The following is a 24,357-nucleotide window of genomic DNA, read 5'->3' as shown; positions in this document are numbered from 1 at the left end:
AGACAAAGCATCCTAGATTTTTGATAATTTATTTGGAACCCAGGGAACCTGCCAAACTGTTTCAATACTGAATCAATCTCCTTGAAAGAATCAGTAAGCTTTTAATGTAAAGCATCACATTGTCTGTGTAAAGCCCAATTTTATGCATAGTCTTATTGATTTCTATTTTCTATCTTGTTGTTGTTGATCAATGTTGCCAGAGGTTCCAACGCTATTGCAAAGAGAAGCGGGGACAAGGGACAACCTTGCTTAGTGCCTCTTTGCAAAGTGATGGGTGCTGAGTCCTTCTTACTTACATATATCATCGCTTGAGATCCACAATACAGGTCTTTAAGCAAATTCACAAAGGGAATCCCGAAGTTAGATTCCCTAAGCAAGGCAAAGAGATAGGGCCATTCAACCATATCGAATGCTTTAAGGGCATCGAGTGAGACAAGTGCCAGCTGTGTACCTTCCCTTGAGGCTTAATGTATAATGTCTAATGTTCTCCTGATGGCATCTGACAGTTTACACCCAGGCATAAACCCAATTTGGTTCGAATGGATATAGTCAGTGATGAAACCATTCAATCTGGCAGCTAAAATGGAAGAGAGCAATTTGGTATCTTGATTAATTAGTGCAATCGGTCAAAAGGATTGTGCAAATTCATTAGTTTTCGGGATCGGCACGATTCTAGAAATTTTCCAACTATTTGCTACTTTTCCCTTCAACAAAATCTCATTTAGTAACACTACTAAATGTGGACTAAGGCAGTCTTTAAGGAGTTTATAAAATTCTCCTGCAAAGCCATCCGGGGATTTCCGTAGCCGGGTCCATTTGAGGGCATTATCTAATTCTTTGGTAATGATGGTTTTGTTAAGAGCGGCAGTGTGGTGTTCTGTGAGTTTTTTAATATTTAGGGACTTAACAAATTGGGTATTTTCCTGATCGCTTGCTTGATCAGAAGAGTACAATTTAACATAGAAATTATGAAATTCTTCTAAAATTTTAAATTGAGTATTATAAATTTTACCCACTGAAGACCAAATGCATGGAGTTAACCTCCTCTCTGCCTTTTTAAAAAAACTATTCTTGCCATTAATTTGGAATCCTTATTACCAAATTCATAGAGCCTGGCTTTTGTGTGAAATATGGCTTTCTGAATTTGATAGGAATCAATCTCTTCCACGAGAACCTTTTTCTGGAGCAAGAGTGCCAGGTCAGACTTGTCTTGCGAACTCTTATGCAGGTGTGTAATTATTACCTCATTCAGGAGTGACCCTCGCTTTTCATTTCGTAAGTGTTTTCAGCGGGCCCCTTCTTCGACAAATAGGCCTCGTAGGACCGCTTTCAACGTAATAGCCAACTTCATCTGTAATCCTGCAGATGAGCCAGCTGAAGATTTTGAAGCATTTATTATATATGGTTGGGCTGTTGCCTGAAATCAGTGTTGCATCTCAAGTATGGTGGGATTTAATTGTATCTTCATAGCTAGTCCTAAATTCCCATCTTGAAACAGATTCCCATCTGTAGAAATGATGCAGTTTGACACCACTTTAACTGCCATGACTCCAGTCTACAGAATCCTGAGATTTGTAGTTTTGTGAGGTACCAGCACTCTTTGGCAAGGAAGGCTAAAGACCTTATAACACTACAAATCCCAGGATTCTATTGGATGGCCCAACAACACCTAAAGTGGTGTCAAACTGCATTATTTCTGCTGTGTAGATGAACCCCTTAAGAGTGTTCATAAATGGGAGACTTCAGCCCTACTAACAATTATTGTGTTTTATTGTTTGTTACGCAGCCCAGAGAAGAACATCTGTTGAATCTGCTCTCTGCTTTGCCACATTTAAGTTGTTGATCCCAATGTGCTGGCATTAAAATAAATTTGCTTAGATTTCTTTACAAATGATTTTTACATTTAGATTCATTGGGATATTTCTCCAAACACTGGTATTAAAACTTGTGTTGCTGAATGTTCTAATATATTGCTTGCTTTAGGTAATTTTTGTTTTTCTAGCATAACTAGTACTGCCCAGGGATGGGAAGAAATGTCTTGGATTTGACAATGTGGATGCAAGTAACATTTTCACACTTCCTAAGGCTGTTTGCAAGAAAACGTACCACTTGCACAAGCATTCGCACATTGGAAGGTTCTGAGAAATAAAGTTTATCCCAAACGAGAAATGAGAAAAATGATCTTCATCAAAACAAAACTAAACAAAACAAAACACAGAAATATATTTAAGTCAATGGCAGTGTGTTGTGTACATTAGGCTAATTGCGTAAATACACAAATTAGGAGACATTTGTTTTTACAGTATGCAAACTGTAGTGCAGGAATTATTTTTACAAATGTATATAAAATTTTCAACATTGTATAAATTGGACTGATGGGAAGAAAATGAAGGTGGAATTCAGAGAAAATGAGAGACTGAGAAAGAGATGAGAGACATTCACATCCCTCATTTTAGTCTCTGAACGTAATAGTCTTACAGTCCCTACACCCCAAAGATGGCAATGTGTTTTGCTTCATTTCAAAACCATCTTTTATCCTTCTTCCCTGCTTCTTTTTATGCTGTTTTTCAACAGAAGTCTGTCCAAAGTGGTTCAAAATATATCAAATGTTGCTAGCAATATGAATGGCAATTCAAAAACCAATTAAAGTTAAACTGACCATTGCACCAGTAGTTAAATACATAATAAAAAAATATCAAGTTATCCATCGCTGAGTAAAATACACTTTTGCTCTGTTGCCAGAACAAGTTACAAAGCCCAGAGTTCCATAGCACTGAGCAGTTAAACAGCGGATTATTTCTGCAGTGCAGATGTAGCCTTAGGTGGTGCTGAAGATTGCTAGTCCTCTTTCAAGACTGACATGCACTCATGGATGCTATGTCCCAGTTTTCACCAAGCAAACTTCCAGCACTATCTCCAGACAGTGTGCATGTATTTGTATTTGTGTATATGGCAAACCAGGTAGGGTTGTTCAGCTCCTTGATGCCAGTTTCTCTCTGCCAAGTGAGCGCCATTTCCACCAGACCAATCCCACTGTGTTTGGTGCCCATCTGATCCTTCTGAATGGGGCCATACATTTCCCCTCAAAGTCTTGCCTCAATGACAACAGTGGGCATTCTCCTTGAAGAAGACAAATCCAATTTTCTATTAAATGCCTCTGCAACATATTGTGTATTTCACCAATTGTTTTAAAAAAACTCATTGATGTACCCCCCCCCCCCCCACATTAGTATATCATAAGTTTATTTGTATGGTGGGAGGGGAAAAGTTGATTAAATACTTAATTTTGCAATTTAGTATTTGAAGTTAAATTCAAAGCAAATATCCAAGCACAGCCTCTCATGGGAATTCAAGCTGCTATTTGCTTTCAGATTCATGGCTGGAGTGGACTGGATGACTTTTTCTTTTCTTTTTATTAATGGCACAGAAATGTTCCATTTCCTAGTTTGCTGTGCTTAAGTTCAGATGAATAGCTAATGCTTTCATAAAGCAAAGTGAAAATAGTAGTCACAGAAATAATGATGATGTTCAGTCACTTTGTGAAACTCTTTTTCCTCCCAGTCAGGAATCCACTGATACAACATTTATGAGGACTTCTTTTGATATTCTCCCCTTTGTTTGCTTCTCTTCATCTGCAGAATAATAGTTGCTCAAGTTACATGAGAAAAAGATGGGGTAGCCTTCTGTGAAATTGCCACATTTAAGGCTTGTCTCCAGGTGACTCTCAATTTTATCCAAATTGTGGTCCCCCGTAACCTTCTAAAATGGTAGCAAAGGGTGCTGAACCCTGTCCCTTCTCTTCAGTTCAACTTTGGAGTGAAATCCAGGAGTTCCTATCTCAAGTCAGACCGTTCAGACATAATGACTATCCAATTCTGGATGTTGATGGTGTGGCAACTTGGATTTAAACTCATACTGTGTCCAGTTCTGGGCACCACAATTGGAAAGGATGTTGAGAAGCTGGAGCATGTCCAAAGGATGGCAAACAAAATGGTGAAGGGTCTGGAAACCATAAAGCCCTATGAGGAGAGACTTAGGGAGCTGGGTTTGTTTAGCCTGGAGAAGAGGGGATATGATAGCCCTGTTTAAGTATTTGAAGGGTTCTCATATTGAGGATGGAGCAAGCTTGTTTTCTGCTGCTCCAGAGAATTGGACCTGGAACAATGGATGCAAGCTACAGGAAAAGAGATTCCACCTCAACCTTAGGAGGAACATCCAGACAGTAAGAGCTGTTTGACAGTAGAACACACTCCTTCCTCGGAGTGTAGTGGAGTCTCCTTCTTTGGAGGTTTTTAAACAGAGGCTGGATAGCCATCTGTCGGGGATGTTTTGATTGTGAGATCCTGCATGGCAGGGGGTTGGACTGGATGGCCTTTGGGGTATTTTCCAACTCTAATAATAATAATAATAATAATTATTATTATTATTATTATAGCCTCTCTCTGGAGGATTGAGACGGGTTAAAATCAAAAATAATGTCCAAAGAAAGGGCCTTTAATAGAATAAAATAAATAAATAAACTAATAAATAAATAGAGTCAGGAAGCCGGTTATTAAAGCCTCTGCACATTACGTTACGAGGAGAGAGCCACTTTTTCTTGAAATCAGGCATTTGATTCAGGCTGCATCTACACTAGGACTCTATGATTCATATGGTGCCTTTATATTTCAGCTGCGGAGGTGAGTCCAAGATGAAGCTGCCCATCCTTTTGGTCCTTGTGATTTGCACTGTCTTCAACACAAGTGTGAAGCTGGTATCTAAGCGAAATTCAGGTAAGTCTCAGTCTTCTTCTTTAAGCAATTCTGCCAAATACTTTTTGGTTGTATTGGTCACTAAGGCTTGTTGATACACATGGAGGGCATATTCCAACAAAGCCTGGGCATTTTCATGTCTCATTGTTTTTAGTAACATGTTTGGGTCCAAACTGCTTTATGCTGACTGGGTTGTGTCATATACTTTGTCATCAAACCTATTATACTTTAGTATCATAAAGGTATTTCAGCGTTCTGTTATAAATAGTATGAATCAAAACAAGGCAATATTTGAAAATCTGAAATAGTGACAATAGTTTAGGTGTTGATATTTTAGCTTGCTCAGTAGTGATATTAATTTCATGACGGATTCATGGTCTCTTATTTGCCACTTGGAAAAAGGTGGTTCTGTTTTGTCACTTGTTAAATTTTCTGTACATAGCCCCCCCCCCCCCCCTTTCAGAGCCTTTATGAGCTGAGCTGGGATTCTTTGTAAAATGCTCCTTTTTGGGGGGGAAAAGAGCATTGTGCATTCTTCAGATGACAATTGGCCCACATCCAAGAAGATGTGGTACATTTTAGCAACCCCTAAGTATTGCAAAAATGTACTTTTAGATTGTAAGGTCTCAGTTTTGTGAATGTCAGTGTGCCCATAAGGTGCTTTGGGCAGAGATATCTATGAGTGAAGAGCACAATGAACCTATGGGGGTGCTATGGCAACCTTTGTGGGTTGATGGTTGGATGACAACACATCAAGGACGGCACAGAAATAGCTGTCAATTCCAAATGTTTGTTATTTTATATACTTACCGTTCACTGCTTCTATTGCTAAGGAAACTTTCTTTGGAAACATCTCTAATAGAACAGATACTCTGGCCAAATGGACTTTTAAAAAAGGAGAAAAACAACAAAAGAGAAAACAAAAAACAAAACTATTGCTTTTGAAACTTACCAAACCATTATATAATAGATATGGACCAATGCAAATGATTTCTTGTTTGGCTGTTGTCCTTTCCCTTGTCTAAAGATTTGTTCTTGCCAACATCGGTAGAGTATATGTACTGCTAAGATAGCTGTGTCTTCTACTTACTTAGCAGTAGGTTGGGGCATCCGAAACAGTTTATTTAACCATATTTGAAGATGTATTGGATAGCTCATCAGGTGGATCTTTGTGCACATGTTGGCAATAATCCCATTCCCTGGCTACTGCTCTTCACTGCTTTGAGACCACCATTTGTAGGGAGGGCAGGATAACAGGCAGATGCAAAAGTGGTTTTGCATACAGTTGCGTATCCTCTTTGAGGGGAAGCTAAGGCTGTTTAAACATGGTCCTCTTCCGATTCAAATCTCTTTCTCTGTATCAACTTTGCTCAGAATCCTTTGATTCTGAGCAAGATTAGCCAGTTTCCCTAGAATAATAATAATAATAATATTTATTTCTATACCGCCCGGTAGCAAAGCCAATCTGGGCGGTGAACAACATAAAAATTTACAGAATAAAATATACATAAATATTTATACTCCCTTCCCCCCCTTAAAAAATTATTAAACACTTAAATGTATTAAAATGGGACTATAACAATGTATAATTATACTATCCTAAACTAAACCCCAAAACTCTCAGTGATCCTCACCATCAGGGGATGGGGCCACAAGAGGAATAAGGGAAATCGGGGAGCCCGGGAGCCTGGGCCGGGAGAAATTTTAATCTGGAAAGGCCTGCCGGAAGAGATCCGTCTTGACAGCTTTTTTAAAGCTGTCTAAAGATGTTAACTCATCCGGCAGGTCATTCCAGAGCTTAGAAGGCAGAGTAGGAATTTGACTTATTTATGGTGTGTGGGTGTTGTGGTTGTTGTTGTTGCCTACCCTGCACAGGTTAACCAGTGATTGTCTTAAGTTGTATTGGGTGCTGTTCTCCTTTTATAAATAGGTTGATTTGTCAAAATTTGACAGGGATGTGCAAATGGTTGAGATTAGGGACATGGTGATGTGCTCATTTTCAGAGACTGGCCAGGCCAGAGACCTGCACTGTTTGGACTATGGGACCAATGGGCAGGATATGGATGGATCTTTGCCTCTGCCTCTGGTTCACTAGGAATATTCCAGTCTGGGGAAAAATGTAGCTTGAACGATCCACATAGAGAGAGAGACTGACTAAGAAGACAAACAAACAAAACATTAAAAATTTTCAGCATCTTTTTAAATTTCTGCCTTTGCTGCCGCTCTTAAGGTCAAAGTAGATCTTATGTTTATCAGGAATCTTTTTTCCGGCAAAGGTATTCCTTGTTTAAAAAAACCTATGAAATATTTTGGGCTGCTCTAAGGTGACAGGCGACTTGAAGGTACATACACACAGACACCCTCAAGTGTTGAAAGACATCTCTTTGTTATAACCTATGATTTTGCTCAGAGACACATCTTGCATTTAGTGTTTCTTGTTTTGTTGTCCATGGTTAAACATGGTTAATTTGCAAATCTGATCATTGAGACACATATCTCTGAGGAAATTCCATTAGGGGTTAATCATTTGTTGTTGCTGCTATATGCCTTCAAGATGCTTTCACATTATGGTGAAATCCTATGAATGAAAGACATCCAGCGGACCTTCTTGTTAACAGCCCTACACAGGTTTTGCAGACTTAGCACTCCACTGGCTGACACTTTGTTTCTGGACATAATTCAGAGTGTTGGTTATGGTCTATAAAGCCCTATATGGCTCAGGTTCAGGCTATCTGGCAGACTGTATCTCCCTGTGTGAAATGGCCCAGGCTCTGGGATCTCAAACCAATTTGTTTGTCCTTTATCAATCCATGGTATCCATAGATCTCTCTCCCAGCTCTATGTTTCAGATATATTGATTTTCTTCCTGTCATCTCCCCCCTCCAAAAAACAACAACAACAACTGGAAATCCTGTGGCATAGAGGATTTTGATTTCATACAACTATCATAGGGTTAATCATAGTGCCTTGCCACTGCATGTTCTACCTTTTTATGTCATGGTTGCAGACTCATGTTTTCTAATATATGGGCACACTCAGGTTAGTTGTTCCATGTTGTCTGTCTACAGAATTGACATTATCAACATACACTGTCATCACCTGTCTATCAATTCTGACGGTGAATTCACATGCTGAGACACATTGTCATCTATGTTCCAACTCTGGCTGGAATCCTGTTGGGGATTTACTCTAGTGAAACTGAAGGCTATGCTAGCAGATCTCCTTTTCACAGTGACACATAAGGAGGTATCCATGTGTATGCAAAAGGTTTGTTCCTTAACAAAATGGCTCAAGGATGGTGCCCAGGCACAGGTTTGCCCTTGGCACAAATGGCCACTGTTTGATTGTAAGGTGCCATGCTGTCACTGGGCTAGTTGTCTTAGTCCTTCTTTTCCGCAGTCTGCACATTACTCTGCCAGATCATGGCCTCAGTTTTAACTTTCATACACTGAGATGACATACTGGGCCCACTGATCAATGTAAACCTCTGAGCAATAAGGTGGTTTGCCTTCCCCCACCAGCAAAGGTTGCTATCTGAAGCAAAACCATTGATTTCCCCTCCAATAATGTCATGTGTTAAATGGATTTTCGATGTCTCTTAGATTTTGAGAAGCATAAGTAATGACTGTGTCCTTTACAGGGAACAGATCTTGCGCATGGAGGCCTGTCTCCAAATTGCTCAGTGGCACGCATTGAGAGGATTTATTCTTGTATGCCATGTCAAGGCTTGCTTTGGGGAGGAAAGGACACATAGAAAAGTGTTTGAAGGGTGTGATTTTGGATTATAAGCTAAGGAACTGGAACAGGAATGAGTGTTTTACAAAGCTTAATTTATCAAACCCTTTGGGGTTTATTCCAGTATGACTCTTACTATGTAGAGCAGAGAGACATCTGCCCAATGGTGTTTGATATCTCCAGTATGGGTTAACTTGTTTGAGATTTTGGAGTTTTCAATGGTACAGATAAAGGATGGAGTGGATTTCTGACTGTTCGACAGTCCTTAATCTTGTACAGGCATAGCTTAGATAACAAAGCCTTTGGCAAAGAGAAGTCTTTTTACAGTCTAGTTACACCCCCATTTTTTTAGTCTTGTCCTTTGTCTAGCTGGAAATTGTTTTTTAGCAGCATCGGCATTGGGATTTGAGTCTTTCTGCTTTCTTGGAGTTCAGATGCAGTGATAAGATCAAATGAAATGACATTGCTGATGACTGGCTTATCAAGTCGCTGCATGCATGTTGTAGAAAAAATTATCAGTGGGTATATGCTGGCCATTGGTATTTACTCAGAAAACCCACGTGCCGACAAAAATGTCTAGGGTGGCGTAGAGCAAATGAATGGATGACTTCACCGGAAGACAACAGGGAGTTTTGCTGCTGCTTTGTCCCAGTGAGAAAAAGAGAGGCACATTCTAAAGGCAGCCTTCATTGACCAAGGATGAACTTGGGAAACAGTACAGGCTTTATCAGGGTTATGACGTGATCTGGTCACGTTGTTGTTTCTCCTCAAGTTATTAGGGGAAATTAAAGAAGTGGGGCTCATTTTCTCTTAGGCACTGTTTGTGGTCCAGCTCAAAATAAAGCAAATTGTCATTCTAAAAACCAAAAACCTAGAGAGAAGATGTTTCAGTTTCATATCTTGGGTGGCTGAGATCAGCTTTTGTTGTGGACTTTGCCGGATGAATCTACAGGAGACCTGGTATAATTTTATTAGGGCTTGTATACCAGGTTTACAGCTGGAATCACACTGATACACAGTATACAGTATATATTCCTATTAATATCTTTGTTTAAAGCAGTCACATCAAAAGGCAATTTAGTTATTATGTTGCCATCATCTAGTCGGAGAGGAATGAGAACAAGAAGAATATTGTGTTTGAATTAGAAGTGTTAAGTCTTGGCGAGATAGTTGACTCTCTTTGAGAGTGTTTTCTAAAGAAAAGATGAATGGGAGAATGCACTGTTGTCCTATGAAATTGCTTTCAAATAATTATTTCTATAAATAAGCATCAGAAAATCAGGGTGGAGAGAGATCTTCGAGATCATGTAGTCCAACCCGCTCTTCAGCATAAGACCTGCAGCGCTGCACATACCACATCTTTACTAGCAGCTATCCATCTAGCCTCAGTTTAAATATCTCCAATGAATGAGAGTCCATTGCTTCACAAGGAAATCCATCTTACTGTGAAATAATTTCTTCTCTTCTTTGGCTGAAATTGGCTTCTCTTAAAGAACTTTATTTCACCCACACACAAAACAGAAACAAACACAAAACCAAACACAAGTAGGGTAATCCCAAGAAGCAATGGGTTTCAATTTGCTCATGCTTCGTGACGCTTTGCTAGTCCGTTCAGATCTTGTAACTTGAAATGTCAAAATTTTCTTGGCAAAACGTAGGAGTTTTTGATCTGCAAAAATGTCCTTCTAGAGTCCAACATGATGTGATGGCAGTTGCCATTGTTGTGGGCTATTGTCTACAAATTCAATAAAAGGTAGCCATTTATCAATGAAAGTGTCATGACTGCTTTGTCCTTTAGAGACTCTGATGTTATCTGGCTGCTTCTCCAGAGGCCACACATCCCAGGTTCTTCTTCACCAAAGATATATCTCTGCTTCTTCAGTTTTTAACTATCTCCATGCGAACAGCCATGAGGAAGAAAGTAGTCATGTCTTTGTGCCATATCTGTTTGTTTTCTTTGGAATAAAGAGAGAATAGTAGAAGATCTGAGCAGGGCTTTATTGAGTGCTTCATAATGGTTGCCATCAAACCCAGGATTGTGTGTAAAAAATGAATCAACTTTCGGATACTCAAACCACAGACTTCTTTCTAACCTCAGCTTAAATCTTTCCAGTGAAAAAGAATTCATGGCTTTGCAAGCCTCTGTCTTACCATGAAGTAGTTCTTCCTCTTGCTTGACTGAAACTGGCTTCTCTGCAGTTTCCCAGCAAAAAACCATGTCTGCGCTATCTGCATATCAACCCTTCAAATGTCTGAAAATCACAACTGTGTGTCCCCTTAATCTCCCTCCATTTGAATAAACATACCCAGGTCTTATTTTTTTCCCCTTTTAGTTAAAATTACTGAAATATAGATAATAATGGTATCATAACTACTAAAATGTTCTTTAATATTTTTGTGTGTGTGGGCTATAACTGTGAATAGAAATGAGTATAAAAATCAGAATCAAAGGGATGAGGAGATAAGTAATCCTTTACAATCAAATATATGGCATGAGGTGCCATCCTATCCCCTGTGCTATTCAACATCTACATGAAACCACTGGGAGAGATCCTCTGGCACTAAGGGATAGGCTGCTATCAGTACTCCCCCTTAAAAAACCCATACCCAGCTCTTTATAGGATGGTTGACAGACCCCTCAGTATTGGCAGTATTGACATGGTCCACTTCTTAAAATGGGACTGGATACAGCATTTCAGATGTGATCTGAAATGACCAGTGCCTTATAACTGTCATTTCCCATGATCTGGGCATTGTGTTTCTGTTAATTAAGAATAGTATGGCTTTAGGTTTTTCTGCAGCCTTGTCACATTAGTGGCTCATGTTTAGGTTGTGAACAGTTAAAATACTTGGATCTTTTCCATGTGTAGTGCTACCAGCACAGACCCTTCCCTCTCTCCCCATCCTATACCTGTGCTTTTGATGTTTTGGGTGGCCGTAGCATTTTACATACAGCTCTGTTCAGTTTCATATATGCAGTTTTGCAGTACTGTGCTGCTAGTGGTTACAGGAGGAAAATGGTGTGCAGACATGTCTAGGACTGGGAAAATTGGCTAGTCAAGTATTCATCCATTAGCCAGCTTGTGGTGCTTTGCCTTTTGAAATTTTTACTATGAATGTTGCATGATATTTTTTTATTGAGTGCACCAGCATAGCCTTCTTTAAAACAGTGGATTTAAACAGTGTGAGACAAGATACTCTTTCTTTCTAAGGTTTGTGTATAATGCATTTGATTTACTCCTGGGACAGGGGGAAATCTTAAAAGCCATTCTGAGTTCCCAGGCATATAATTAAACATATTATATGAACGTTAGTGGTATCTTACCTGGGGTCCTAGGTTGCAGTCTCTGGAATCAATAAGTGGAATAACATAGTTTACGCTCTTACAGATGAAATGTGGTTCTGGACTTTTATTTCTCTGCAGAAAGCAAGCACTGGTTCTGCACTCCATTTACAAAATCCCTCCTTGGTTCGGATGAGAGGATGAACCATCCATGAAATCCTGTCTTGCACTTCTCAACCCTTTTAAAAGTTTGACAGATGTCACCTCTCTTGTTTAGGCAGGCGATATCACCATCCAGAACGGAACCAATGATTTTTGGTTCCAAAATGGAATTCACATGCCACAGGCATAGCTCCAGGTTGTTGTACTTCCATTGACCATTAACTAGCAGGATTTTTTCCCTGTTTTCTGCAGTGTTGTGAAGTAGATATTAAAGCAATGTTTTATCACAATGCAGCTACCAACAGTTGTAACTGGCAAACAATGGGTACATATAATGACTATTAAAACTGGCTATGTGTTGCTGTTCCAGTGCTGTTAAACAATGGTGGGAAAATCAGCATTGTTTATATATGGCAAAGTTTTGTGAAATATTACTGGAGCGAGCTGGCAGCAAAACGGATGAGCTTTGCTACAAGCTGTTTCAGTTTCAAATATTTTTGTCCTGTAAGCCAACTTTGAATCCCAGCTCTAGAGTAAAAGTGAAATAAATAAAGTAAACCAACACAATGTGATGTAGTAGAACTGGCATGGCGTAGTGGTTTAAGGATTGAACTATGACTCTGGAGTCCATTAATGATTACTGAGTTAATGGATGTACAATGTGTTAAATGCTTGTTGTAGTTAGCCACAGTAGTGACAAGTTACAAGGTACATAGTTAACTTGAAGAATTTGCCTTTCGGGGCAGTAAAGCAACAAAAAACCTGTATGTTTCCAATGTTACTGATTGTTGTTTCATATTATCAGCAAAATTTTGTAGTTACTTTAAATATTACTTCTAAAGGGTATTTCAGAGGCATTTTAGGGGAGTTTTTCACATTTTATGACATGCTGTCATCAGTCCTAGGGACCCTGCCAAATAGCAACTAACATACAGTGTTACTCAAATGGTTGCAAAATTATAGGCAACAATTTTTTTCTTGCAAGAAATCTTGTAACTTTAAGAAAGTAATATCCCAGGCATAGTCAGACCTGAGTCCTCTGCAGTTGCAAGTGGGGCCATGCAAAGACAGAGGAGGGAGGCCAGGATGAGACCTTCCAAATTCTGCACCATTTCTTCTGTGTTTCATGTTAGTAAATGAGTCCAGTCCAGGAGCTTTTTGTAGAGTGCAGGGATTATCAGCATCATCCTAGCTTGTGTATTCTTGTATGGCAGGAGGTTGGACTTGAGGTATCTTCCAACTCTGTGCTTCTACAGATGTAGGAAGGTTTTCTTGGCAGCTAAGGTTGCCTTCTCAGCAGTTTCCTTCTTTGGCCAAAGCTAGCTAGTTGGAATCTTCACTAGATATTCCTTAGGTCACCAGTTCAAAAACCCCATGCGTTCAGTTCTTGGCCATGGTTAATTACCACTCTTTTTACATTTGGCAGGGGAAAGCATAAGACATATGCTTACAGTAGATCCACATTGGACTTCTTGTACACTTTTAATTCTCTGTTTGTATTTAGTATTTAAGTTTCTTTGTCCAATAAAAAGTATATATACACACAGAGACACACACATACACATACATATATATGTATGTATATATTGAGAGTTGTATATGTGTTAATCTCCTTTAATCACATCTCTGACATTGACTATATTTTGAAAGGCTTGGTCCAAGCTTGGCTGATGGAGTTTCCTGAGCTCTGTACAGTTGCTTGTGCAATTTAACCTTTATTCCCACAGATCCTATGACCTTGTCATAGCTGACTAAAGAGATGTGGCTTATGCTACAAATGGAAGTCTCAGAAAGCAAACCAAGGTTATATTAATGTCAGTTTATACTATTATAATGCCTAGCCCATATTCATATCCTATGCATCTTCTTCTCCCTCCTTTTTTTCTTTCTCTCCTCTCTCCTCCAATATTTTTTTAAAAAACAAATCACCTTGGCATATGCTTTGGTTCAATTTTACAGGCCAGAGAAGATTGGGAGAATTGTATATATGCACCATGAACACCTTTTAGAAACTACAGAAATGTATTGCTCATGGAAGTGCAATGACTATATTTAGAGGGCAGTGCCTTTCTATTCAAAATGAAATGTCTAGTTGTGGACAAATCTGAGGGCTTCACTGATAAAATTGAATTCAGAGTAGAACTTTTTGGCTTCATTGGAGAAGACTGAAGGTGTTAATGTAGGTCAGTGATGGCGAACCTATGGCACGTGTGCCAGAGGTGGCACTCGGAGCCCTCTCTGTGGGCACATGTGCTGTCGCCCCAGCATAGAGTTTGCCAGGGTTTGTTACTAGAAAGCCAGAGGAACATGGCACTTTGCAATAATAAATAAGTGGGTTTGGAGTTGCAGTTTGGGCACTCAGCCTCTAAAAGGTTCACCATCACTGATGTAGGTCAATGCAACTCTTTATTAAAAGTGACTGGGCAGTCCTTTGCTTATTGCCATTCATCCTTTCTTTGACAACTGAGTGATTACATCTGCTCATTCTTGCTATATATATATTTTTCCTTTTTGGATGTATATATTTTGGCTTGCCTCTACACATTTCTCTGGATTTAGCAAGCTGGAACATAACTACCAAGAGGGCTATAGCAAATGGATAATTCGAGGAGACCAGTATTCAAGTCTTTATTCATATATAAAGTTAGAATTAAACATGGCTCTCATGTAAAAGGCTGCAAAAGGATCATGTAACACTTTTGAGATGAACTGAGGGAAAGAAGTTGGTAGCATAAGCATTCGTAGACTTCAGTCTAGAGAAACGTATGCTACCAACTTTTTTCCTCTCAATTAGTCTGAAAGGTGCTGCGAGATCCCTTTGTAGACTGTTCCAGACCAACATGGCTCTGTCTTTGAATTCTACCACCATATTTAGGTATGGGTTGTAACTGCTGCTTGGCTCAAAATGTGTGCACACACTGGTTTGGCTGGAGAAGACAATCAGTTCCAACTGGAAGTATCTTTGTGGGTTTGAGGGTTAATAATAATAATAATAATAATAATAATAATTTTTATTTATATTCTGCTTAATCACTTTGAATCTAAGCAGATTACAACAATAAAACAAGTTACAGTTAAAATTCTAAAAACCCCTATACCATTTGAATACTGAACAAGGTGTTAGATGTTTTGTTGGAGGTTCTTGTTTCAACTGGCAAATGTCTGGTTAGGTGACTAGTTACCCTGTTGAACACATTTGCTCAAAACATTTCTGGAAATGTTGTAACTATTTTGCAAGAACATCCTTTTTTGACCTGTGGCTGTTGTTCACCTCTTTTCTGGTTCATAAGGTTTCTTTCCTTCCTTAGTAACTCCTCATTGCTCCATAGACATAGCAACTAGCCGCCCCACAAATAGGGCATCTCTTCCATTGTAACTCTTCCATTCCCCCCCCCCCCGTTCTCAAACAAATATTTCCTTTCATTTTTTAAAAAAAGAATCCACCACATTTGTTGTATGTCTTGTGTAGGGGTAGACATGTTTGCCCTGGGTTTCAGTATCTTCTGCTGAAACTGGACAATGAATGCTTTTGCTCAAGATTCTGGTCATGAAGCCAAATAACGGTCTAAATTAGTCACCGTTAAACAGAATCATGGCTTAGTTTGCTTTCTTTTCATACCACCCCATACCAGATTGATGATGTTTTTAAGAGCACATCGTTAAGGGGCTATTAGTTTATGCAAAAATAAAATTCCCTCTTCTAGATCTAAAAATATTTCCTAACAACCTAAACAAAATTTAAGGAGTTGAAAATTACCTTTTAGAGCTCCCTGTTGGAAGGCACAGCACGAGTACTAAATTATCCCCATAATTACACCAGTAGTAATGCACAACCTTCACGCACACAATAAGATCCTTAAAGGAGAGCTGACTTTTACAAGTATATTATACCTTAGCATTCCTAAAGTAAGACAGCCCCGCAACTGGGATGCAATGCTCTTTTATCTGACAAAAAATTCTTGGAATAAGTATATTTCCAAAATTAAATCAACATCACAGAAGCCTTTTTCCTTCACTCCTCCTCCTGACACCCTGCATTGGTTGCAGACAAACTTTGACAGCTGCTGGGTGTTAATAGGATGCTTTGTGAATTATCGCACAAAGAGCTACGCTGTGTAAGGATGTGGGGATATATTTTGTGACAACAAACCCCTACAGAGGGGCTACACAACTGGACTAAGGAAGTGGGCACTTAAGTGTTGTCAAATTAAAGGAAATGCACCATTAAAAGAGAGAAGATGTACAGATTTGTATTAGATTTGCATATGCTAATACCTATGTAGAAATGCAAATTTGGACAGAACTGCTATATAGTTTAGTAGAATTAAAATATATCTCATCATAGTTGAGAGAAGTTGAGAAGGCCGTGACTTCTATATCTGTAAACTGTGCATTACAACACCTGCTTTCCCATCTTACTGAGCTTTGTTTTGAAAATTGAGATGACATAGTCTCCAGCATTCCACAGATAAAAACCAGGATGCAAATCCATAATTTGTGCATGAAACAAAATTTGTGCACTGAACTGTCAGTGTCACTAGCTTAAGGACTATACAGAACATCCCAAAGGGGCAGTCTGCAGCTGCCCCTTTACTGGCTGGATCGGGGCCATGGCCATCTCAGGTCGTGGCCCTGATCTGGCCTCCAGAAAGTGCAGAAAGTCCTTTTTGCATCCTCCAAGGGGCGCCATAGTCATGGTGGCACGGCTTTGTGATGCCCCTTTGGTGCTGCATCATGTGGATGCAGCACTTGAGGGGCATGATTATGGTATTCACACGCCAAAATGGCACCCTGCAGGTTGGTTTACGACGTCCAGGTGTGGACACTGTGCCCTAACTCCACCCACATGCTGACACAAAATGCTGGTCTGTATCAGGCCTAAGTCATCCATTTGGACAATTTTGGATTTTGGGGTATTTTGGGTTGTGGGATTTCAGATAAGGGATATTCAGCCTCCATGTAGATTTTGCTCTCTGAATCCCTAGCCCTCCAATACAAGGTTATGATTGGAGATGCACTGAACTAAATGGCCAAAGGAAAGCTGTTTGTGTGGATCAAAATGTATTTACATGCCAAATGGGGCATGGCCCTAGAACATGTCTAGAAACAATCACCTCTAAGTGTATGCAGAGTTAATCCCCCCTGGAGCATCAGTAAGAGCTTTATCACATGAGAAAAGAAAGTCAAAACAGAGTGGGACAGTAGCAGCTTTCTGCACACCTCTCTGCATGTCATCATAGCACTTCCATTTTCTTCCCAAGGGAAATGGTCATAAAAGCATGCCTTTTCTCAAACAGATTTTTCCAGCACAACAAAAGACATGCTTTTACAACCGTCTCCCTCAGGAAGAGAACAGAAGTGCTACGATTTCATGCAGAGAAGCTTAGAGAAATCTGCTACTCTCCCGTTCCATTTTGGTTGTCTTTTCTCATGCGATAAGCCTGTAAGTAATTGCAGCCTCTGCCAAATATTTGCAAAGACTAGTTTGCCAAATACTGTGTGACTCATGGTAGGGTTTTCCTCTTGAAAGTTTGTCTCCCAGCCATAGTTGTGCTCCCACCTCCTCCCTGTAGAAATGAATGGCTACCAGCTCTTACAGCAAAGGGACGGGGGTCTGAGAATACAAAAAGGTGGGTCTCCAAAACAAAACACTGTTAAAATACACAGATCTAACCAGAACCAAAGTACCTGATAACATGGCTTGTTAATACCACTTACTAGCAAAGATTGTATAGAAATCAAAGTAATCTTTGGTTTAACTTGCTTGAGATTAACATAATTAAAAATGGAGGCTAATTTGAGATCTGCGAACCTCTTAGATAATTATATGTTAGCTTGTATTTTACTGAATGTGGTCACTGTTGGGTAAATTTCAACCTCCAAAACGACCAGTGATCCCAATTATTTGAAAGGTGATTGCTATGTAACCCACACTATACTATAGCAAAGCTTAGTTCAGTTCTTAACAATATTTTTTGGACGAGGTGTGACTCTTTGCTAATTGTGGTCCCTCATTTGGTTTCTCCCAGCTGCTGGAAGCTATTCTTTTTAATGTTTTGCTTCTGCATTGCTTCTAGAATTATGTCCCTTTTTTATATCGGCACCCACATTTGTTAGTAGCTACCAAGGGAACAACTGTTCTTTGAAAATAATAATGAGTGATAAGGTAACTGCAGCCTGTGAATGAAAACACTGCTAAATGTGCCCTGGCAGAAAGTAAATTAATGTGTGCAATAGCAAACAAGGGCAGAAGGAATACATGGCTACACGTTTTGTAAGAACTGAACTTACTTAAGAACAATTATCTGCTTAGCATTCAGCTTTTCTTAACTCAACACTGACTGACACAAAGAACAGGTTTAACCTAAAACCAGAAAGCTTTCTGCTCACTGCATCTTACTTAATCACTTTTCTATTAGGAAATTGTATCTGTGTGATGTCCTGTGGATTTTGCTGCTTGAAAGAATGGGGGTGGAATTTTTAAATTTTTTTTACAAAACCTGGAGTAAACGCACTTTATATTCTTGCATGTCAGTTGATGAAGCTGTGTTAACATCTTAAGGGCTGTGGTGGAGGTAAAATGCTGCACCATGATTCAGGTTGAAGTGGGGTAGGGAGAGGAGGGGGAATCTATGGGGTGTTCCTGATTTTTTAACTGTGGCCAGTGTGGTGTAGCAGATTCAGTGTTGGACTAGGACTCTGGAGACCAGGATTCAAATCCAGAGATTGGCTGTGGAAACCCATTGGGTGTCCTCTGCAAGGTCACACTCTCTCTGGCTCAGTGGAAGGCAAAGGCAAACCCCCTCTAAGCAAATCTTCCCAAGAAAAACCTGTGAAACGTTCACCTTTGGGTCACCTTAAGTTGGAAACAACTTGAAGGCACACAACAAGAATTAACTAGCCTCCTCTAACTCGGCGAAGATGAGTTTGCTACATCTCTATGGTGAGATGAAACATTGTGAAACTGTAGCTTATAAAACACCAGAGGAGTACATTTGGGAGGATTCAGGACCAAAAGAATATTGTTGACCATGGGGCCACAAAAATGGCCCAGTACCGGCCGCATGCAGCCTACAGCCCACACTTTGTTACAATGCCTGGGGACTCTCTTTTAGTCAGGGGCAGAATTTAACTTCAGAGAAGTTGTTGTGGGTTGCTTTTAAGTGGTGGGTGAAGCCAAACATACTAGCGTATTGTAGCTGAACTCTCACATGGTAACTTAGGAGAGACATTTTGACTTTTTAGAAAATGGAGGAAAGTCCTGTGCAAAATCAAGAAACTTCCAAATGATGTATTTTGGGGGAAAGGGTCCTGGCCAACCCCAAAGGGACACAATCAGCCACCAAGTGTGAAGTTCTTCATTCTCAAGAAGCAAGCAGGAAGGACTCAGAGGACTTCTCTTACAGATCCAGTGTGGGTGGTGTAGTTCCGAGGGAGAGACAGCAGGAGCTGTCCTAGCTTTCTTCTCAAAGTAGTGATGACTACATTTAATAATTAGGTTAAACATTTATCTTGTGCTTGCTACATGTTCCTGGATACTAAGGGGCTTGACAGACTGCCCCTAAGGGGTGGCATCCAGCAGCCCCTTTCTTAGTCAGAACAGGGGCCACAGCAATCTCACACTGCAGCCTTGATCCAGCCTTTCAGCAAAAAGTGGCTCCTTTTTCTGCCCTCGAAAGGGCGTCATAGCCACGGTGGTGCGGCTATGTGGCGCTCCTTCAGTGCTGCATCATCTGGCCCACACGCCGTGTGGAATGGTGCGCAACATCAGGTCACCCTGGGGGATGGAGTCAGGTGGACATTGTGAGGATGCTACTCTTTCCCCATGCCGGCCTTTCCCACTGGTCTGTAAAGGACCTAAGTGAATAAAACTGTGACCCTTAAAGCCCAAGACTGGTCACTATGGATGTTGTTAGACTGCAACTCCCCTCATTCCTTACCACTTGCTATGTTAGTTGGTGCTGAAGGCAATTGCAGCCCAACAGCATTTGGAATTCCACACCTTGAAGTTTATCGCACTGCGTTCTGAGACCGTTCTCATCACGTGATGAGAACGGAACGCATTTGAGTATACCGCACAGTATGTGTTCCAATCGGGTTCTCAGAACGCTTAAATGCGTTCCAAATGTGTTCCAGGAGGGTACAGATATGAATGTGTTCCCAGAGAGCTGGAACGGGATGAGAACGTTCCAACAGAGGTGTGTGCGGTATTCTTATGTGTTCTCAAATCCGTTCTCGCATTCCTCCGTCTCCTGATTGGCTGAAAGAATGCCCTTCCCTTTTAGTCCTCCAAAGTCCTAGAGCGTACTAATTTTTTCTTTGCTCTCCCATGTATGACGTGCCCCCGTCTTTGACAAAAGGATTTTATCCTATTCTCTGCATACACACACGTGTGTGAGGTTTTTTTTCTGTGCACGGGTACAAAAAAGCAGAAATGGAGATATTACATAGACATAATGCATAGCACTAACTATCACAGGTTGCATGTTTGCAAACTGTTACCGAGTCGCAAAAGCAGAGGATACAAGTGTCTCCGGAATTGTCACAGAGTGACTTCTGTCGCCAGCATATTGCAATGTGTCTAGACATATTTATCTCTGGAGTTGTGTAAGTGACCCATCTCTGTTGTGTGTATGCACAATACACCATGATATCCGGGGGCTGGGGTTTAAAGGACATCTGGGGTCCGCGGATGCAGCGACACCGAGGGCAGCACTAGGAAAAGGGGGGAAATATTCTGAGGGGGGGGGGAACCTGGAGGTTTCTCAGTTTTTTGTCTTTTTAAAACCTCTGTCTGTCGGGCTCTGAGGATTTGGGGCTGGCCTCCCTGCGTGCTTATGACAGATTGGGCTTTTTCCAGCTCGGCTTTGGGGCTTCTCCTCCCCTTGCAGATGATTGACAGAGGAAAGGGAGGCATTTAGGGGCAAATTTAGACTGGGGATTGGTTGTTTGGGGTCACATGTACGGAGGCAAGGAGACTATTGGATGGCCGGGTTTTGGGTATTGAAGCCATGGAGGCCATAATGGATGAGGGGTGCTGGAATGCTGGGAAATATATGCAAATTAGCTTTAAATTTTGGACAAAACGAGCTCATAACAGCAAAAGGAGCGGGTTGTGGGCAGCAGGACAAACGGTATAGGATCGACCATATAGAAAGAGATGTCATAGAGCAAGGAACGGCGATACTCGCCATGACACGAAAGACAGTGGAAATGTGTGGGGTCTGGGTTGCTCTTGATGCCAAATTGCTCAGTCGTGGCTCCTGTCATGGGAGCTCGACATGCCGCTGTATGCTGTTATCCTTGTGGGTGACACAGAAAAGAAAGGAGTCGCCTGCAGCGGGCAGAATTCTGGAGCAGCATTAAAGCATCTCATGAGATGCTTTAATGGGCTGCCAGAAGACCGCTGGCCAATATGACCCTGTTCTCATACTGTGTGACCTACAAGGATGACAGTATATTTCGGCCTGCACAAAAAGAGGCGGGGAACTTCCCCGCCTCACATTCTGGTAAAAGAAAAGAAATAGAAAAAAAACCCTTCCCTCCCCAGTGTCCCCTGAAGGTCTCTTCCATTTTGGGAGAAAGGGTGGGGGCCATGTAGAAATGCATGCAAGGCAGAGTTTCACACACTATAGACATCCATGGAGGGTGTACCGGGGATTGGCAGCATGCTGGCTAATATGCAAATGGATCTGGTTCTTTGAACAGCATGAGCAGCCCAAAGAAGAGTGTTAACTAAGCCAAAATTACATCTGAGGAAGTGGGTTTATGTGTAATGTTGACCATGGTTTTCATTGCTGGCTGGTAAACTTATTTTCAAAGAACTATTCTCCCTCCAGCATTTTACAAAAGGGATCATTTCTGGATTTCAGGAATTATGTTCTTTTTCATCTGTAATCTGTTATGCATTTGAGAAATTATTTCATATTCAGAATTTAACTAATATTAGAATTTGTTTATAGTACTGCACAATTTGCCACTCAAAACTTACCATTGCTGATGGATCATGAAGCAAACATGTATATCAATACTCTCTGCCTGAATATTATTACTATTATTACTGTTAAGCTTTATTTGCAAAGTGCTGAAAGTTTACACAGCAATGTATTTCCATTGCTTTTAATTGGGATGATTTTTATTTTGTAGAACATTTCTACTTGCATGTATAAAACAACATGTATGGCCACTCTACCATGCATTTTGGATTGTTTGAATGAAGACACTTCTTGGTCACAAAGTACATGTAAAGGCTGTCAAACAGAAGCAGTATGATGTGGGCTAACTTTACAGGGGCCTACTGGTAATATGTCATACCAGCATCTACCTTGACTGTTTGGAATGCTAGCTTTTCACAGCTAAGCGAATTTGATATCTGGATTAAGGTTGTTATGTTACCTCTATCTTTATGAAACTATGTACCTTTGATGCTCTTGGCAGTGTGTATTTCCTGTACTTGGTGGCATGGTATTCAAGAAATTATCAATCTGCCAGTCTGAACAGCTATTTTTATATAGAAGTAAAGGACACTACTGTTAAGCATGGCAACAGATGTGAGTTATTAATTACAAACTGCGTTTATTACACTGCGACGCAATACAACAAAACAATCTTCTCAATCTGTAATAACAAACAAATGATTACCCAGAAATTGGGGATTCACACTTGTTAAAAATAAAGTCTGGTTCCCTTGGAACATCATATATGTATCATATGCAACTTTGGATGCCAGTCAAAAAAAGGTTTTATAAAAAAAACAGAAATACCCTTTTAAAAAAAGGACAATCATAACTTCGTTAACATCGATCGATGCATGTTATTTGAAAACAAAATAACAGCCATCTTACGTTAAGAGTACAGTACTGTGTCCAAACTCTAAACTTGTATTCAATAACAATGCAGTAATAAAAACATGTGTGAATACAATTAAGTGTTGGATGTTTTCTGCAGATGCAATTCAATTATATTTTCGATTTTCTTTAATCTGCCATTCATTTTCTGTAGTACTCCCACAATTTTCCGATTGATGTTTTCCTGCGTTTTCAAGGAAGATTGCACTGTACAGACAAAAGATATATACAAAAAGCTTTTAATAAGACAGTTTATTGCAATGTATTCTCTGTTTAACACAATATGTTCATATATTTCTTTTTATTTACTGTCTTGAAAGTAAAGTTTTCGTGATATTCAGTTCTCCGGTATATAGATGTATGTTATTAATATAAACCTTAATCCTTATATGACCACCACTCTCTTTTGAAAAAGACAATGCATATTTATTTAAATTCACCTGACTGTTGAAGTTCAGTTATGTAGCTGGGTACAAGAGTTTGGGGTTCTGGCAAGATGTCTCTTGCCGATGGTCCCGACTGGATTCCACTACAGCAAGGTTCATCTATAGTATCTGCATGTTGATCAATATAAAAAAATCAAAGAGATAACTAGATCAGAAATTGTGCATTGATCATAGTAAGAATACTCTAGGAAAACTGCAGGTTGATAATACAACTAAAAATGTAGGACATCATAATTTCTCCATCTTTTTGCAGTTAGAAAAAAGTAAGAAAACAGAGTGGCAATGCTGTTGTCTAATAAATTTATCCTCCATATGTACACCCATCTATCCCTTCCTATGTTGGAAAAGTATGGCGACCTCAGGGCTGGTAGTCCATTGTAGTGTTTTTTTCTTTTGGAAACTGATAAGGGAAGTAGCCTAATATGATATTGATATAGTGACTGTCTTTAGCAACTGTTCCTTATGGCTACAACACTGGAGGAATTCCATGGCATACTATGCAACAATGAGCCCTTACTTGTAAAGCTACAAACTTACCCGAGGGATTTTTTTCCTGGGAGCCATGGTTCCCCGCCATAAGCCACAGCTCTTTCATTAGGGGGAAAAAGGGTGGTTGTTTTTCTTTGGGGGGTGATGGCCCAAAACTATTTAGACTGGCCAAAAATTTTTCACGCGTCATTTTGAACTTCCTGTACACCTCTTCGGCGGTGCGGTTGTAGCCATGCATTTTTAATTGCTCTGCTACCTCTCTATGCACAGGAAGAATGGGTACAGAACGGGACCTCATGAGCGTCTTTAATTTTCCGCTCCCCCTAACACTTCTCAGGAGCAGATCAATCTCCTTATTGACCCATTTGGATCCCTTCCTACGCGCCATCACTGCTTCCCAATAACTTCGGCCACTCCGAAAAGTCCAGCGGGAAGAGGGATTTGCAACGTCATCACTGTGCAGGGATTCTTGGCGCCAAAACTAGACTTGCGCCCTCTAGTGCTTTTACTGCAGTGCCGGGAGTTTGGGAGTGCAGAGAGCCAGCATCAGCAGCTAAGTGCTAACGCAGAAGTTTATTTCACAGCCTCTATAATTAAATTGCAGACAGTATTATTTTATACTTTCTGTAATTAGGAAAGCCATG

General features: G+C 40.2%; 1 protein-coding gene across 3 annotated transcripts in view; it reads left to right on the top strand.

The window, feature by feature from the left end:
- The window catches only part of LOC149308718 (X-linked interleukin-1 receptor accessory protein-like 2), a 473,813-nt gene that overhangs the window by 22,719 nt on the left and 426,737 nt on the right, over positions 1-24,357 (top strand). For 2 of the 3 annotated variants that reach the window (XM_089537157.1, XM_089537158.1), the window contains exon 2: positions 4,672-4,772. In XM_089537157.1, the coding sequence (XP_089393283.1) occupies positions 4,691-4,772 (82 nt within the window). In that variant the 5' untranslated portion in view covers positions 4,672-4,690. Of the gene's footprint in view, positions 1-4,651; positions 4,773-24,357 lie in introns of those variants that run through there. The other variant, XM_089537155.1, reaches the window with a different exon arrangement.

This window comes from Sceloporus occidentalis, unplaced genomic scaffold, assembly GCF_023333645.1.
Source record: "Sceloporus occidentalis isolate IW3139 unplaced genomic scaffold, rSceOcc1.0.p SCAF_8, whole genome shotgun sequence".
NCBI lineage: Eukaryota > Metazoa > Chordata > Lepidosauria > Squamata > Phrynosomatidae > Sceloporus > Sceloporus occidentalis.
Note: the sequence above shows the minus strand (reverse complement) of the source record. Positions and strands in the feature narration are given on the sequence as shown.